Below are 19,845 nucleotides of genomic sequence, written 5' to 3' on the forward strand. Positions count from 1 at the left end.
AGAAGACAGCAAGAAACTCAGGGCAGAAAACAATATAAAGAATCAATGAAACAAAGAGTCAGTTCATTTAGAAAATCAGCAAGATAGACAGTGCTTTTCTAAACTAACTTAAAGGTGGAGAGACAATATTCAAATCAATACAGTCAGAATCAAAACTGAGACTTAACAAAGTATGCCAATGGACTCTAGAGAATCATAACAAAATACTTAAAAAACAAAACAACAACAACAGTAAAGCTTTTCTTTAGAAAATCTACAAGAAATGGATAGTTTACTCGATAAGTAGCACTTATCACAGTTAAATCAAGAAGAAATAAGCAACATAAACAAACCTAAAAAGTAAAAATAGTTATTAAAATATCCCAACAAAATGTAGCTCAGGGCCACATGGAATTAGTATAGAATTATTCCAAGTTTCACATAAAAGTCAGTGCTAGTACTCCTCAAATTATTCACCAAAATAGAAACAGGAAAAATAAAAGGCATTCCCAAATCCTTTTATGAGAACACACTTACCTTTATGTCAAAACACATAAAAATTCAATAATAAAAATGATTAGGCTAATTTTACTTATGAACATAGATGCACAAATACTCAATAAAATATTGCAAACTGAATTCAAGAACAAATTAATAAAGATCATGCAATGTGATAGGCTGCTTCCCACAGATGCAAGGAAGGTTCAACATACATAAACCATTAAATTCACACTGTGAACTATGTAAAGTACAAAAACCCAATGATGATCTCATTAGATGAAGAAATATCCTTTGATAATATGCCAAATACTTTATGATGAAAGGGATACAAGGGACACCATTAGACATGATAAAAGAAGTTTAGAGCAAGCTCATGCCAAATACCAAATTAAATGGAGGAAAACAACTTGGGATAATGTCAAGATTGTCCACTTTTTTCATGTGTAGAACTTTAAGACTTACTTATCTAGGAAGATCTCAGAAAATGGAAAAACCTCACATGCTCATGGATTGGTAGGATTAATATAGTAAATATGACCATTTTACCAGAAGCAATCTACAGATTCAATGTAATCTCCATTAAAATTGCAACTTAATTCTTCAGAGAGTTAGAAAGAGCAATTTGCAAATTCATTTGGAAGAACAAAAAAACCCTGGATACCAAAACTAACCTGAAAAATAAAAGAACTTCTGGGGGAATCAAGATCTCTTACCTCAAGCAGTATTACAGAGCAATTGTGACAAAAACTGTATGAAATTAGTATAGAGACAGGCAAGTTGATCAATGCACTATAATTAAAGACCCAGAAATGAACCCACACACCTAAGGTCATTTGACATTTGACAAAGGAGCTAAAACCATCCAGTGGAAAAAAAGCTAGCCTTTTCAAGAAATGGTGCAGGTTCAAGTGGAAATCAGCATGTAGAAGAATGCAAATTGATCCATTCTTATACCCTATACAAAGCTCAAGTCCAAAAGGATCAAGGACCTCCACATCAAACCAGATACACTCAAACTAAGAAATGAAAAAGAGGGAAAAAGCCTTGAACACATGGGCACTGAGGAAATTTACTGAACAAAACACAATGACTTTTGAGCTAATACCAAGAATCAACAAATGTGACCTCATAATACTGCAAAGTTTTTGTAAGGCAAAAGACACTGTCATTAGAACAAAACAGCAACCAACAGATTGGGAAAAGATCTTTACTAATCTTATTTTTTTTTTTGTTTTTTTTTGTTTGTTTGTTTGTTTTTTCCGGAGCTGGGGACCGAACCCAGGGCCTTGCGCTTCCTAGGTAAGCACTCTACCACTGAGCTAAATCCCCAGCCCCTTTACTAATCTTATATCCAATAACAGGCTAATATCAAAAATATACAGAGAACTCAAGAAGTTAGACTCCAGAGAGCCAAATAACACTATTAAAAAATGGGGTACAGAGCTAAACAAAGAATTCCCAACTGAGGAAATGCAAATGGCTAAGAAGTATAGAAAGAAATGTTCAACATCCTTAGTCATCAGGAAAATGCAAATCAAAACAACACTGAGATTCCACCTCACACCAGTCAGAATGGCTAAGATCAAAAACTCAGATGACAACAGATGTAGGCAAGGATGTGGAAATAGAGGAAGACTCCATCATTATGGGTGGGATTGCAAACTGGCACTGACAGTCTAGACATCATTCAGGAGGTTCCTCAGAAAATTGAACATTGTACTACCTGAGGACTCAGCTATACCTTTCCTCAGCATATACCCAAATGATGCTCTAACATATAACAAGAACACATGCTCCACTGTGATCATAGCAATTTTATTTATAATAGCCAGAAGCTTGAAAGAACCCAGATGCCCTTCAACAGAGGAATGGATACAGAAAATATGGTACATCTACACAATGGAGTACTACTCAGTTATCAAAACAATAACTTCATGAAATTCAGAGGCATATGGATGGAACTAGAAAATATCCTCCTGATGTTGATACATTTCTTGACTTCATCAATATTATCTAGTTTTGGTGGCTGTATGTGAATGGGCTGTGTACCCAGTTGGGGCAGGCTCTGAATGGCCCTTCCTTCAGTCTCTGCTCTAAACTTTGTCTCCATATCTCTTCCTATGAATATTTATTTTTGTTGTCCCTTTTAAAAGGGACTAAAGTCTCCATACTTTGGTCATCCTTCTTCTTGAGCTCCATGTGGTCTGTTGATTGTATCTTTGGTAATTAGAGCTTTTAGGCTAATAGCCACTTATCAGTGAGTGCGTACCATGTGTGGTTTTGTTGTTGTTTTGTTTTGTTTTGTTTTTGTTTTGTTTTTGTTTTTGTTTTTGTGATTGGGCTACCTCACTCAGAATGATAGCTTTCTCCTGAGAGACCATTGAACTGAGAACGGCGTCCCGTTGGAGAAGTTAGAGAAAGAATTAAAGTAGCTGAAGGGTCTTGCAACCCCATAAGAACAACAGTACCAACCAAACAGGGACTAAACCACTATCCAAAGACTACACATGGATAGATCCATGGCTCCAGCTGCATATGTAGTAGAGAATGGCCTTAATGAGCACCAATGGGAGGAGAAGCCTTGGTCCTGCAAAGCCTGGACTGCCTATTGCAGGGGAATGTCAGGGAGAGGGGCGGAAAGTGGGGGTTGGTTGGGAAGAAGAACACTCTTATAGAAGAAGAGGTAAAGGATGGCTTAGGAAGCTTATGGCAGAGAGGGAAAGGGAATAACATTTGAAATATAAATTAAAAATATCCAATTAAAAAAATATCTGAAGGAGACAAGGGAATCCAGTTTGGTAAGGAAGAAGCCAAAGTCTCATTATTTATAGATGATATTATAGTATAAATAAAACTTCTACCAGGCAGCAACTACAGTTGACAAAGACTTTAAAAACAGTAGAGAGATACAAAATTAACTAAAAACAATAAATTGCCCTTCTGCAAACAAATAGCAAATAATCTGAGAAATAATTTAAGGAAACAGTATCTTTTATACTAGTCTCAAATAATAGAAATACTTTGGTGTAACTCTCACCATGCAATGGGAAATCATACATAATAAAAAAAGCAAAAACAAGTCTTTGATGGAATAAATTGAAGAAAATCAGTTTCATCAATTGAAAGATCTCTCATGTTCATGAATCAGTAGGATTATCATAGTAAAAATGTCCATTCTACCAAAAGTAATCTACAGATTCAGTGCAATCACCATCAGTATTATAATATCATTATTCACAGAGCTTGAAAGGACAATTTTCAGATTCATATGGGAAAAAATAACTAACCTAGGATATCTAAAACAATCCTGAACATTAGAAACGAACAAATAAAAGTGTTCTAATATAAACAGCATATATTGTCATGAAAGCAGACATGCTGACCAATGGAATCAAATTGAAAACCCAGACATGAATCTATAGAGCTATGGACACCTGAGTGTTGATAAAGAAGCCACTGATGCACTGGGGAAAAATAACATTTCTAACAAAATGTGCTGGTCAAACTGGATATTATGTAGAAAAATACAGATAGACCCATATTTGTCATGTGTTACCATACTCGACTCCAAATTGATCAAAGACTTCAACATAACCCCACATACACTGAACCTGGTAGAAGTAAAAATGGGGGGTAGTATTGAACTCACTGGCACAGAAAAACAGAGTTCTGTTAGCACAGGGACTAACATCGACAACTAATAAATGGGACTTGCAGAAACTGAAGAGCTTCCTTTAAGGCAAAGGACACTATCAATCAGATGAAGTGGTATACGAAATTGAAATATATTTTTATTGTGAATGCATCCAATAAAGCACACATATCCAATGTAGATAAAGAAATTGAGAAACTAGGTATCTACAAAAATCACAAATCGTTCAATTAAAAATGTGGAGATCTAAACAGAAAATTTACAATAGATCAAATTCAATTGGCTAAGAAACAGTTAAGGGAATGTTCAACATCCTTAGACAGGAGGAAAATGAAAATCAAATTACATTGAGATTCCACCTAATACATGTGAGAATCATTAAGGTTAGTAACATAACTGACAGCTCGTGCTGGTGAGCAAGTGTTGCCAGGAGAACATTCCTCCATTGCTGGTGATAGTGAAAACTTGTACAGCCAACATGAAAATTACTATAGTCATCCCTCAGAAAGGAGAAAGTCAATCTACTTCAAGATCCAGCTATACATCTCGCCAGTATATAGCCAAAGGATATTTCACCCTACCACAGAGGACACTTGTTCTACCATGTTCATTGCTCCTCTGTTCACCAGAAATTAGAAACAACTTAGCTGTCCTTCAACTAAAGAATTAATAAATAAAACATGGTGAACTTATAGGTGGAGTATAATGTTAACTCAGGAGTTAAAAAAATTATGTCTTGAAATTTACAGGCAAATGGATTTCTAAGTGAGATAACTCAGACCCAGAAAGGTAATCCCTCTTTCTAACTATGTATTTTCTTATATGTAGATATTAACCATTAAATAAATGATAGCCAAGCTACAATTTATAGACCTTGAGTGTTTAAGTTTGAAGGAAGGGACTAGGGCAGACATACAGCTCTCCCTGGGATGGTATAGTAGATTAGATCCTATGGGTGAACTTGGGGTAGTGGGAAATGCTACAAGAGAATCAAGAGTAGGAAAGGAAATGGGATTGAGGGAAGGATGTGAGCAGAAATAGAAAGAATTGAGGGGACATTTCTGGGGTTGTATGGAAAACTAGTACTGTGGAAACTTCCTAAAATATATGAAGGTGATCTTCTTGAAGTCTTCACTTAATGAGAAGATAGAATCAAAATTTTCATCTCTTGTCTCTAAACAAAGCTTCTAGTACTGAGGCTGATTTACAATGAGTTGAGTTGATAGCCCAAAGGGTCACATGAAAATCACCGCCAAACACACTGATTGCCAAGATAATACGTTGCTTTCTAAAAACTGATAACAAGGTCCCATTGTCAAAGACAATACCTGAACAACTTCCTGAACATGGAGAAGTGTGCCAGTGCCTTCTTCAACAGAGGAAGTTACCCTTAATGCTACCAAAGGACAAATCTAAAACTATCCAAATCACAAATTCTACCTGCAAAATAGTCAATGATGGCAAAAGGTTATGGGAGTAACCAATATTCAATTTGATACAAAGCCCACTCCATGAGAAGGAACCTATGTCTGACGCTACTTGGGTTACCAAAAGCAATTACATCATAATATAGTCATAGGTAGGACATTATTGAGGCATCATAAGAGACCTATGGAACAGAGACAAATAAACACCTCAATCCAGAGATTATACATACAAAAAGAGGCCTTGCAACACATAGCTGCAAGTGGAATTTCTTCATTAATTTCCTTCCCTCAGAGCTCAGTTAACCCCCACAGAAGAATTCAAAAACAATGCAAGATCCACAGAGACTGGAGAACGCCAGGAGAAGGTCATCTAAATCCAAGTTGCAAAGTTCACATGATCAGTGACTGAAGCAGTAAAAACAGAGACTACATGTAACTTTGTCAGGTCTTCTGTATACATACGATAGCTTTCAGTTTAGTAATTTTACAGGACTCCTGAGTATCTGAACAAATGGGTCTCTCTGTCTTGTGCCTTCTATGTGGTCACTTTTCCTTCTGTTGGTTTCCCTGGTCCAAATTTGATGTGATGATTTTTATTTTATTTTATTCTATTTTATTTCATTACATTGTATTGTTGTCCCTTAAAAGTTTGTAGTTTTATAATGAAAGACAGAAAAGGAGTAGATCCAGATGGTAGGAGAAATGGGCAGGAAGGGGACGAGTAGGAGGAGATGTTTAATCAGGATGCCTTTTGTAGAAAAAGATGTATTTCAATAACATGGGAGATAAAATAAATGAATTTCTAACAGAAAAAAATATAAGTGTGTTTCTCGTTGACAGCAAATAAATGGGTTTGTTTCCTGAAAAAAAAATTGTTTCTATGTACAGAAAAAAATGAAAAAAAAAAAGAAAGAAATGACAAGGTTACGGCGTCCATGAAGCTTCAACAACATGGTTACCTGTAGAAGACCTACACAAGATCTACTTGTTGACACGTTAATATGTTTGAGAAACATTTAACCCCTAGATGATATGTGATGTGTAATAATAATCAGACTCAGTTCATTGTCTATATGTGTATAAATAATACACAAAAAAGTAGAAGTGGTAAATTTGAGGAAGGATGATAGGGCGAACATGAAAAAAGGCATGATAAAATAGAAAGAATTTAAATAGGGTATACTTGTGTGCAAAATTATCAAAATTTAAAACTGAAATTAAAATCTGAAAATGACATACATTTTAGAATATGTTTTCCTTAGAAAAATATTTATTTCCATAAAATAGGACACATTGTTTTTTTTTAAGTTTTTAAAATAATGTCTTAGAAGTATTAAGCAGATTTATTAGATTTTTATTAGATTTTTTATTTACATTTCAAATGTTATTCCATTTCCCCATTTCTCCATTTCCTGTCCATACATCCCCTATCCTATCCCCATTCCTTCGTCTATGAGGGTGTTCCCCTACCCTTTTAACTTAGAGAACAAAGGACATCCATAAACCTGAAAAATCACTTTTTTTCAAACAACTAAAGTTCAATACTTACGAATCAACTATGTAGAGAAGGAGTTCAAGCTCTCAGAAATAATAATCTTAGGACAATTGGCTCACATTTTATTTCTGTTTTATCTACTCACTTTTCTACTGAATTAATATAACTTCCGAATTTGTGTGTTTCAATTATTTTGTACATAAAATAGGGTTCCCTAATGAAGTGCTATGCCACCTTGGATTTTGCAGGAAAACATGGGCCCATACTCTACTTTATACATTGGTGTTACCTAAACTTTTCCTCAGGATTCATAAAGAAATTTGCACTTATTCCAGAGAGGGAACCAATAACATATCAAAGAAACAATATTAGCCTAGTCTATTAACTAGGTAAAGTAACGCATTTACTGGGCTTAGGGAACATGGTAATGATTTACTTACTGGAGCTTTATGTGACCCTCAAGTGCTACGTCATTTAAAAGCTTCACTCTAGCATGGATAATAATTCTCTCCTGACAACATAGACAAAACATCACCTTCCATTGACCTTCAACAATCTGTGACCTCTAATGACCCTCTTCCACAGCTCTTCACGTAGTGGTTCTTAATCTATGGGTTATGACCCCTCTGGTGGTTGAAAGCTCTTTGACAGGTGTCATCTAATATCACCGAAGCCAGATATTTACGTTATGATTCATGACAGTAGCAAAATTACAGTTACGTAGCAGCAACGAGATAATTTTATGGTAGGGAGTCACCACAACATAAAAAAATACTGAATTAAAGGATCACAGCATTAGAAAGGTTGGGAACCAATGCTCTTATGAAACTATGAATAGACCCAACTTCGTTTCTCTCTTAGACCAGGTACTCACAGCTGTTCTGAACTTCTATACCTTGATAACAGTTGTACTACACTTCTTCATAAGCTTGGACATCTGCAGAAATTCTCCAGGTGATTGAAACCTTTGACAAGCTGTAGTTTGTTGGACTGCTGATATATTCAGAACTGAACTAAATTCCATATTTCCCTATTCATTGAACTGGGTTTATGAAAGGATACCAAACACTTTGCATTTGTGAGTTTAATATTTACTCCATGAAATAGTATCATATGTTAGGCTTAGTTCTGGGATTAAACATACAGAGAAGTCTGGGAAGCACAAAAATCTAAGGAAATGCGTTATAGTTTATATGGTGTGTGTGTCTTCTAACAACTTAACGTTAAGGCAGTCACTACCATTTTGAAATAAGGTTTAGAGGATAAGTGAAAGTAATTTCACAGAAAGGAATAGTTATAAGCTGCTTCTTTAAATAAAAAATAAGTATGAAGTATTTGATTCAAATTAAATTCAACATTTTTGTAATACCGGAACTAAAATTTAATAAACTTGCTTACATGTATGTTGTTCAGAGATAAGCAGTAAAATATAATGTCTATATACCCTATGTACAATTACAGTTCCTTATAGTAAACAAGGAGATGTACAAAAAAAGAATAATTTCCCTAAGAACACGGGAGGAGCAAAATTCAAGCTGTAATTCGATTTAATGTATGCAAATAAAATAAATAAACATTTCTCAGAAGATCTGATTAGTGAGCCTTAAAGGACTTAACACAGCTTTATTTCTCCGAACACCGCATAATATGAATCACTTTGACCATGTATGTTTATATATATAAAATCAATCTTAAAACATTTTTCTGAAGGTATCAATTGAAAATGGATAAAAAGATATAAAATTTATTCAGTTCTGCATTGCACTGTTATGTCCAGTACCATATAAACACTCCATTTAGAGTTTTAATTTTGTTTTAATCATAATCATGATTTTAAAAATATTAAAATTATTTACCAGCATAATGTGGGGAACGGGACCTTCCAATGGTTCTGATGGACTATCGGGCATGCTGTGGACCTGAAGTAAACCTCATTTAAACAGCAGCCAGAAGGCAATGGCCAGAATTCAAACCCTGAATGCAGAAGAACAAACACTTTCCCGATTGCCGTCTGGTAAGCTGCGACAGATGAGCATCTGGTTGTGATAGAAAGCAGGACTTTAAAGCTACCATTGAAATCTGCCCATGTGAATTAGATAATCCATTCTCTGTAATTAAGACTAAGTACTGTGTATCAGTAACAAGCAAAACTAATACAAACTAATTCAAAACCCTTGGATGGAAGAGACGGGCTATGCTGATCTGTGTAGCATGACCCTGAGGCAGACATTTTATTATGAGTAAGATTTCATTGTCAAAAAAAGAAATGTCATTCTGGCAAACGTTGAACAGTGCGAGTAAGTACTTCAGATGGTAAAGTGTTCATCAATTAGATGTGAATTAGCATGCTGCGAGCTCTATTTGATAAATGAGTGTTTTCAAAAAGTCAAATGATACCCTCTTCTAATGTCCTGAAAAGCGAGGACATTAACTCGAAGGAACAACCTGGTTCCTTTAATATTGCATGAACTTTTTCCTTAAAGAATGGCTTGTGAGCTAAAGATGCTCAGTCATTTTACATTTGGAAATGCAGCCTGGAGGGTCAAAGTAAAACTGTCTCAGAAAGCCTACCTATACTCATCAATAATATCAACAGGATTGAGAATCGGCAGAAGACAATGGAGATCCAACTTTCATAAGACTATAATTCTCACATTTTCATAATCTCAGACTGCAAAGCGGCTCAGGAAGCCACTAGATCATAGAGAGCAGTCATACATATGTTTAAAGGTGTAATTCACATTGCACCATTGATTAACTGTATACTGCCTTTTTTGGAGGGGTAGTTGTTTTTACTTTAACATTCCAGAATAGTCCTACCACCCTTATAGTTAGCCTTGTGCTTACTGTCTGGGCAGATCAGGAAAGAGGCAAATTTGGAAGAATATGTGCCTTTGTCCCTTTGAAATCTACAAAAAGACATCTGCAAGGCTTTCTCTAACTGCTGATTTGCACTCTAGATTGTTTTCCACTTTCTACTTTTCACTCTGTTTTGGATCATTCTTCTGTTTGAGCTTTATCTCTTATTCATTGGTATCTGCTCATTCTTTGATCATTTTGTTTTTAAGCAGTGTCACCTTCATCTCTGACTTTCTATTCTCCATATTCTTTTATTGCGCTTTGCCTTCCCCTCTGATTTTTCACCTTAACTTTTACCAATATTTTGCAACTAACTTTGCTAAGATAAGGGTGAGAAAATAGTGTACATTTAGATAAAGCAATATAACATTTCTGTAGTTATTATATATTGCAAAATAAGGAAATCAGAGTAACAACCGCATTACCACACTTAGCCAATATCTTTTCAGAAGCAATAGGATGTCATACCTGCCCTATTAGAAGTTTCCACATATATATAGTTAACAATATTCACCACATATTCTGTAATAAATTGCTAACATTTTTTCATCCTGCTTGATTGTTTCTATAACTTGATCAATGCTTCATCACCCTTATATACCCTTAATCCTTTGCAAACATGAGACTGTGATAGACTGTCTAGAAATTTGTGGCACGGCATATAAAGCAATAACCCAGATCATGTATAAGAGTCAGACACCTAAACAAGACAATGTTGCAAATCTGTGTCCAGAGAGATCAGAATGTAGGGGAAAAAAATCCCAGTTTACACAAGAAAGCTTGAAGCCAAGGAAAGAAATCCCTCTCCTTTTATTTGGTTGCATTCAAATCTAAATCAATGATACCTAGCCTTGCTGAAGAGCTGTCTCCATTTTATGATCATAGACTGTAATCTTATCCAGAAATATATTCATGACATAAGTATAAATATGAAAACAAGCAATCATTACCCCAAATGATACATCAAATGAATTGTATGACCCTCTAAATGTTCATAATTCAGGTCATGTTTAGAATTTTGTTTTTTAAAGCAATTTGTTATTTTTTAAATAGAAATTTTATTGATTTAAATATGCATATTTAGTATCATTTTGACTACAGATAAAAACAAATTATTTTGCTTATTTGTTCTTTTTTAAAAATATAATTGATGTTTCACTATGTTTTATCATATTTGTGTGTGTATGTGTGTGTACATGTGTGCATTTGTGTTTCTATGTATGTGTGTGGGGGTGTTTGTGTGTGTGTATGCATTATGAGCATTCACATGCATGCCTGAATGGCATGGACACATACGGCACTCTGAGGAAAGCTTGTGTGAATCAATTCACTCCTTCCACCATGCATGAACAAAGTTGGAGTTCTGCATTACCCATTCCGTAATCTCTTCGGCTCCTTCTTCCCATTCATCCTTAAATACGTTGTAGCCTTTTTCTTAGTAGTAAAGATTGCTTGTGAAACTTGTCCAGTACTAGGTAAACAGATAGAAGTTTAGAAAGAAGAAGCTTTTTCTGTCTATCTATTCTACTATGAGGTCAAAACTCTTGTGTACAGAAGTTCAAACAGACGAGGGAAAAGTTAGTAGAATACCCAAATTCAAGTTTGCTATTCCATGGTCTCATTGAATCCAGAATTCTCTATATAAATAGGGCTTTATTTAAAAACACAACCCTGAGTCCAGTTTAAAGTACCTAAACAATTTAAGTATGAGGAAATATTTCTAAAGATTGAATTTCCTGTCTTTGTTTTATATTTCTTAAAGGTAATCAATTCATGATTAATGGCATTGTTTTAATTAGCTACTCTGTGTGGTAGACCTAATTTATTCAGTTGAAAATAATCTGTACAGAAGTTCTAGCAGAAGACAATGATTTGGAATCTTTTCACTGTCTTACACAACAAAATTATCATTATTCGTGCTTTATTATTTATCTAAATACTCTTCTCATTAGTTAAATCAAGCCTTAGGCTTATAACCATGAAATTATGCCAAAGATAAGAAAATTCTGCCTGATATTTCATTAATGTAATTGCCAGTTTAATTAATGAGTGCATATCAAGTCCCCACTTAGTAATATGGAGGAATCATACTCATACAGAAATAAAATGATACTTGATTATAGTTTAATGTGATAATTCATCTTACTAGTGATAACCTTTGTGATTGAATGAAATTTTAAGTAGACATATTTGAGTTCAAGGACCTGACTTTTTAATGTATACACAGGATTTCATATTTATTGTTGAGTTTAAAAAATAAATTCTATCTATCATCTATCTATCTCTGTGTGCATGTGTTCACATGGTCTATTTTATTAACCTCTATCAATTAGTTGGATAAATTTGACATTTTAGTCAATGACAGGGGTCACAGTCAGGTAGAAAATCAGAGAATATTTTATCAAGTCTAAGAAGAACTGTTGGTAAGTGTTCCTTGTGAAGCATAACATTCATGTTCATCTAACTTGTATTTCTCCACTGTGCTGCTAGCCTTAATTCATTGCATTTCTTTCCACTAACTGTGCTTCTGTTACACTATAAAATTTGACCTGGTTTGTCCAGATCAGTGTTATTTTAACAGTTATTACTATGACATGATATTGAAAATATGGCATTTGGAAAATAAGTTTAAGATAGTCTCTCAGTTGTCCCACCTACCAGTTATAAACATGGAGCACTCTGAAGACCACTTTGGGCCTTTTACTTTTTGTCATTTCAGAATTATAATTGATAAAAACACTACATTCTCAAAGGTATTATAGATTTTAACTAACATTGGATAACATTTATCAAAGTGCTACAAATGTTGTTGTTGATATTATTTGTTGCTGTGCTGCAGACCAAACTCAGACCATTGTGTATGTTAGAGAAAGGATTTACCCTTGAACCTCACCTGCTAAACCACTGTTGCTAGTTACTTTTGCTTGCTTATGTCTTTTAGCAGGCATAGTACCATTGTTCAATTGAAGCCATTGACATTTTGTTGAAGCCATTCCAAGATTGGTTTATGAAGACATAAATATAGAGAGGGAAGACCTTTTCTTCCCTCAGCATAGTACAACTGGAGGTTAATAGTGATTATAATTTTTATACTAAGTTGACCATGTAATCTTAATAACAACAGCTTTGTATAGACGCTGAACAGGTATGTCCTAAAAACAAACAATATGTGAAATTTCAAAGAAAAATTGGACTCAAAGCATTAAAGAACATTTAAATAATCTTTTGCTTACTTTTTCAGTATCTTATTCCTGAAGGAAATCTTTAAGCTATCAATGAAAGCACTTAATTAAAATGGAAACCTCAAGTACATCGATGAGTAATATCAACAAGTGAAGTGAGAATTTCAGTTCTGCACAGAATGAGAATATATTTATAAAACGTGTGTGATAAAGGAGTAATGACTACACTACCTACCCTTCAACAATGTTAAAAATGCATCTTAAAAAGAAAACACCAATAAATCATATGAGTAATTCGATTTCCAAAGAAAGTATACAAATGGCAAAAGAAGTATAAAAAGGCACAACAAATCAAGTGTCACAAGGAAATGTAAATCACAGCCACATCCAAATTAAATGTCACTGGATATCATTTAGTGTTATTGTTGTAGAGAGAATACAGTAAAACAAAATGGTAGAAAAAATAAGATATGCGGAGATTTAACTGGATCCATTGTACAGTAGATGTAAATTGATAGAGCAAGTGAAGAAAGCAATGTGACAGTTCTTAGAAATATTATGAAACTCTTAGCTATTATATATATGACATATTTATCTCCAAAGTGATAGAGGTGAAAGCAAAAATTTAAAATGTTATATGCATGCAGATGCTCATATAACCATAATTCAGAAGAGACCAATACTAAAAATCCCAATTAATCGTTTTCACTATTATGCCAAGAAATATCTTGACCATTGATTTAATTAGATAATCATTCCTAATTAGAAGTATAATAAAAAACTTTCAAGTTTGCATCAAGAATAATATATATAGGGCAGAGACAGATGTATTGTTTGGAGTTTAAAAGCAATCTATTCTAATATGGTAAGTTCCATTACAACAGAAGCTATAGGAATAACTTGTTTCAAAATAAAACAGCTAAACTGATGGTCTGTCTGTCTATCTACCTATTAATATATCTATTTATGTATATATATTTAACTTAATGAACAATTTTCTCCTACTGTATCATGGTAATTACCATTATATTCCCATAAGCAATGAACACTTTTAACATTTTAGCTCTATGTTGATTACAGGGATACTAAGTGTAGTTAATTTCAATCACAGCTTGTTTATGTAGACAGTGTTGTGAGGTAAATAAGCATACAAGAAATAGCAAGTGAAATGTAAAGAATTTAAAAATTTTCAGAATTTTTCTAATCATGTTAAATAATTATAAAGTTTTAAACCAGTAGATATATGCATAGAAAATTTTTAGAATTGTTTTAACAAACTTTGTTCATCAACGTGCTTCTTAGTACAATGATAATAACTTGCAGTATCATGGGTTTTGTAGATGGGCTTTCCACACAGGTACATTTAGGTCTTATTGGCTTGAGAAGCATATCCGGAAAGAGTATCTACATCACTATGCTAGAATAGAAAGGAAGGAAACAGGGTTGATCATGATGGAAAAGATCTTATACTATAATGCAGTCTCAAAAAAGACATAAGCATATTTTGCAGGAGGTTTGAGAAGTTTCAAGTAGACGGAAACATATAAATAGTTAATCTGATGTGCCTAACCTTAGAAATGGAATGGGAATGAAAACCTGAATTCAGTGATGTCTAGAACTGACACCTGAGGTCTGTTCGGTGACAATGATATTAGCATTAGAGAAAATGTGAATATGGGATGCAGTCTGGGCAGAAAATCATAACAACACAAAAGAATTTTCCCAGGTCAAATACTATTTGTTTTTGATGACCATGGACTGTAGTTGATAGTTAACCTACAAGCTAATAAGCTTTATTACATACATAATTAACTCATGTCAAATATTCATAGAAAGAAAATACAAATATACCCACTTACGGATGGGTATACTTCTAGTATGTACCTGAGTAATTTGGATGCAATACAAAGAAAAAAGTCACATAGAAACAATAATGATGAAAAGAAAAGAAATAAATTTATGATCATTGCTACAGAATCTCAAATTTCTGAAATTATATAACATCTGTAGTTAATATGTGAACTTAAATGCTTATAATGACTGTGTAAGTTAAGTATTACTGTAGCAGATAGACATTGCTTTTTGCCTCCTGTGCTTATTTAACTTTTGTTTCTTTTACATTTTATGCATTTACATGTGCTACATTCAGAAAGGCTGACTGAGAAATGAAAGGTAGCCACAGCTTCATGTTTTTGACAAACCTAAAATGACAACCCATGCACAATATACTCACCTGCCATCTTTTGTCAATATCTTGACAGGGTTGTCATGCATTAAAAGGAAACTTTCAGACTCTAACACTCTAATGCTCACTTTTTCTTGGGTAAAGTACACAAAAGGTATAATTTTAACACATCATTATTTCTGACTTCATAGTAGGCAGTTCTGTTCAGCTTAAGTGAACTTCTTGCATACAAATACATCAAACGGACACTAAAGTGTTTCAAGTAATATCAGCAACAACAGACAATGATTCATTGTCTGACCTCTAAGTATCATTGTGGTACAGAGCAAAACCATACATTTTTCCAGCATGGTTAGTGTTAGAACCCTTTCATTAAATTCAGGCTAAAAACAGAGTGTTTGTTTCTGAGGGTATGATCCGTCTGTCAGATACATGAACCATCAGAACATAATAAAGGGTCAAGAAATAAAGTCATACATCAATAGTCAACAGATTGTTGAAAAATACTAAAGGATACAAAGCAGAAAAGATTATCTTTAGTAAGCAGCATTAGAAACATTACCTAGTCACACACGTATGTAAAAAAATATAACTATTGCAAAAACATATGTAAAAATCATACATATATATTTGTGTGTGCATTTGTGTGTGTGTGTGTGTGTGTGTGTGTATGTGTGTGTCCAGTGCTTGAAGTTCACAAACTATTTGTCAAATTCAATTCAGTATGTTGGAAAATTCCAATGACAGTATTCAAAGCAATAGAGAGGATACTGTGAAATCTCATATAGAAGAAAGAAAGAAAGGAAGGAAGGAAGGAAGGAAGGAAGGAAGGAAGGAAGGAAGGAAGGAAGGAAGGAAGGGAGGAAGGGAAGGAGGGAGGGAGGGAGGGAGGGAGGGAGGAAGGAAGGAAGGAAGGAAGGAAGGAGAAAAGTAATATGTCAAATAACTTGCATTTCCCTTCTTTTGTTTTGTAGGTGAGGCTTTGTTATTTAAATATACCGAGTTACTCTTAAAGCAAAATTAGAAAAATAGTTTATTTTTTATCAATGCTTAGAGCACATGTACCACTCATGTTTCATTATCTCTAACCTACTATCAACACAATCACATTATATGTTTTGGTACCTAATGATTGTATAAGATGGATTCTTAGACACTTCTTATTGACCTGCCTATATTTTAAGTCTCAATTGAAGCTTTTTTCCTCTTCAAGTGTATCTCTTGACATTTTAACTGAAGAAAAGATGCATAGATACAGTCAAATTTACAGAAATTTTCTAATATTGATAACAAGCAGTTTATAGTAAATCACATTTATACAATACTCTTCATGATACAAAATATAAACAATTATATGGAAAAATGGTGATTGTAAACATTTAATTAGTGTTCAACAGGATCCTCTGTAGTGGCAGCCTATGTTTTTTCCAGTATTTAATGTTTACATCTAAATGAATCACAGTTTCCTCAAAGTAGCAAGTCATATGAAGGAATTCCAAAGAGAACACTGGTCTTGTGCAGAATTCTCAGGGTTGGCTACTAGCAAACAAAACATAATATATAAATTAGGAATGTACAAGTTCAGTAACTATGTTGTTCCTAGTATAATCAGGTAATCTTATCTCATATAAACTCAAAGACCAAACAAAACCGTGCTAAATGGTTGTAGGATTAATGGAGAAATCAAGAAGCAAATTTTAAGTTATTAGAATTGAATAAAATGAAGTCAGAACATGATAATATTAATGGAACATATTTATATCAGACCTACGAGCAAAATCTTCAAAGAAAACAAAAGAACAAATAAAATGATAAAGTAAAAATTAAAAATGTTTCTGATAGAAACTATTAACTTATTGATGATCATGAAGGTCTTTAGAGAACAGGGGAAAAAGCAAAATAAATAAATAAATAAATAAATAAATAAATAAATAAATAGGGCTGGAGAGATGGCTCAGCCGTTAAAGGCTAGGCTCACAACCAAAATATAAATAAATAAATAAATAAATAAATAAAATAAAATGAACCACCAAAAAATAGGAAAGAATTAGTCAAAGGAAAACATCAAAATAGAAACAAAAACAAAATAAATAAATTATTAAAATATGAGTTGGCTCTTGAAAAGGATGATGAAGAGTGATAAACTCTTAACCACATTAAGCAAAATAATTAAATGACCAAAATCAATAAAAACAGAAATAGAAGGTGGATATTCAAACAGATGCATATTGTGCAGACCAGTTTAATGTAAATTTGACACAATTTAGAGTTGTTCAACAGAAGGGTACCTCAATTCAGAGAATGTTTCCATACAATCCAATTGTAAGGGATTTTATATAGCGATTGACAGAGGAGACTCTAGCCCATTTTGGGTGATGCTCTCCATGGACTGCTGGTCCTGTGTTCTATAAGAAAGCAGGCTCCACAAGCCACGAGGAGCAAGCCAGGAAACAGCACTCCTCTGTGACTTCTGCATCAGCATCACCCTCGGGATACCTGTCTTACTTGAGTTTCTGCCCTGATTTCTGTTGATGATCCAGTGTGATGGTAAATTTTAAGTCAAATACATTATTTCTTCTCCATGTTGGTTAGGTCATATGTTTATTTCTCTATCTGGTAGACCTGGTAGAATAGAGCAAATATATGAGTCAGACTAGAAAATCAGAAATTTATACTCTGACTATTAATGCCCAGCCCTGCATGGCTGTGGAAGGAATGTACAACATGGTGTCCTACCCTAGAGCAGAAGCAGCAGGGATTCATGGAATGCTAAAGGTTGCTGTGGTGTACTTGTATAATAATATACATACTTTATTTTATGCACTTCCTTCAGAAAATTTGTTCCCTTCCAAGTTTGTCCAGAAATCTTCCTCATTTGTTAATGACACTATGATAATTAGAAACCATAAGAGTCCAGGAAGCAAGTGTGTATCTGGTTTTCCTCAGCAAGGGGGTGAATAGTGTGACCTTCAGGATAGCCCTTAAGTGTGTGTGAAAGAATTCTGTAAACATGAGTTCAAGAATATATAATTCTCACTTATGCATAGGTGCATGAGCAGGTTTTTCTTCAGAAGCAAATATACCATGGTTGATTTGGGCACTGGAAACAACAAAATCAACTGGACCTTGGAAGACAAGCAAAACATGGATGACCTCATAGAGACCATATACCATGATGCCTGCAAAGACCAGAGTCTGGTGGCATCTCGCAAGGACTATTCTACAAAGTACAGATATTAAGCACTGCCCTCAGACTCTGAAAAAGGACACTGGGAGCCTCTTCCATGAAGAAATACTGTGTTCTCGTAGCCTCTAGAAATGGTCTGCAGCGGAACATTGCTGTACAGCTGGAGGATCCTTGAGATGAAGGTTATAGGGCCTTAACTGCCTGAAGCAAATAAACGTGGTGAAGGAACAGGAATATATGTTGTGTGCGTCTCTCTGTGTGTTATAGTGAAAATAATTGATTTTCTTTTTTTTTTTTTGGCATTTCATCATTGATTCATAGAAAGACATGTACACACACACACAAACAGAGAGAGAGAGAGAAAGAGAGAGAGAGAAATATAAGCAATGAAAGAAAGACATACAAAATCAAAGTTGAAGGCACTAACAGAAGTAAAACAAGTAGAAAATCAGAATATGCAAATAGCTGCTACGCTCATAGTTTGGTAGAATTATTATTTTGAACATGATGGTTACATCAAAAGCAACCTACATATTCAACATTATGTCAAGCAAAATACTAGGATCTTTCTATACAGATACAAAAAATCCACCCCCCAAAAAACAAACAAAAGACAAAAACAAAAAAAGACTTCATATAAATTAAAAGACCAAAAATAACCAAGTCAGTTTTGAGCAACCGCAAAACTGCTTGAAGTGTAGCCATCCATAAGCCTGATGTAATCTATACTACAGAAGATAATAAGATTAGTATTTTAAACACACAAAATAGACATGTAGATTCATGAAACAGGATAGAGGAAACATGCATGTGTACAAAACCCACAGCTTTATGATTTCTGACAATGATACCAAGCATATACAATGGAGAAAAAGCAACTTCTATAGGCAGTGCTGAGAATCATGGATTTATTTCAACATGTAGAAAAATGAAGCTATATTCTTACTGTTTAACTCAGCACAAAACTCATCTACAAATGGATCTGAAACCCCATCTTAAAATGTAATGTTCTGAAATAATTCTGTAATATCCTGACAAGAAGTATCACATGAAACTAAAGAGCTTCTGTAGAGTAAAGGAATTATGAAGTGAATGAGTGGGCAGACAAAATAATGAGAGAAAGCCTTTGTAATCTACCATATCTGACAGGATTTTTGTCTCTTGTGTGTGTTTGTGAGTGTGCATGTGTGTGTGTGTGTTTGTGAGTGTGCATGTGTGCGTGTGTGTGTGTGTGTGTGTGCATGTATTCTAAACCATTAATGTATAGTTGAAATCATCACATGAGCTACTGAGACTGCTGATAAAGACGACTCCAAACTATACAAGGACTATGGAAAATTACACAGCATCCACATGGTATTTCAAAGCCACCCACAGC

At 34.1% G+C, this 19,845-nt stretch overlaps 1 protein-coding gene across 2 annotated transcripts in view; it reads left to right on the forward strand.

Moving 5' to 3' along the window:
• The window catches only part of Txnl4al1 (thioredoxin-like 4A like 1), a 399,632-nt gene extending 381,112 nt beyond the window's left edge, over positions 1 to 18,520 (forward strand). For both annotated transcript variants that reach the window (XM_087636532.1, XM_087636535.1), the window contains one exon: positions 18,340 to 18,520. In XM_087636532.1, coding sequence (XP_087492658.1) covers positions 18,340 to 18,520 — 181 coding nt within the window. The remainder of the gene's footprint in view (positions 1 to 18,339) is intronic.
• The last annotated feature ends 1,325 nt before the right edge of the window (positions 18,521 to 19,845 follow it).

Source organism: Rattus norvegicus, chromosome 2, assembly GCF_021556685.1.
Source record: "Rattus norvegicus strain SHRSP/BbbUtx chromosome 2, alternate assembly SHRSP_T2T, whole genome shotgun sequence".
Lineage (NCBI taxonomy): Eukaryota > Metazoa > Chordata > Mammalia > Rodentia > Muridae > Rattus > Rattus norvegicus.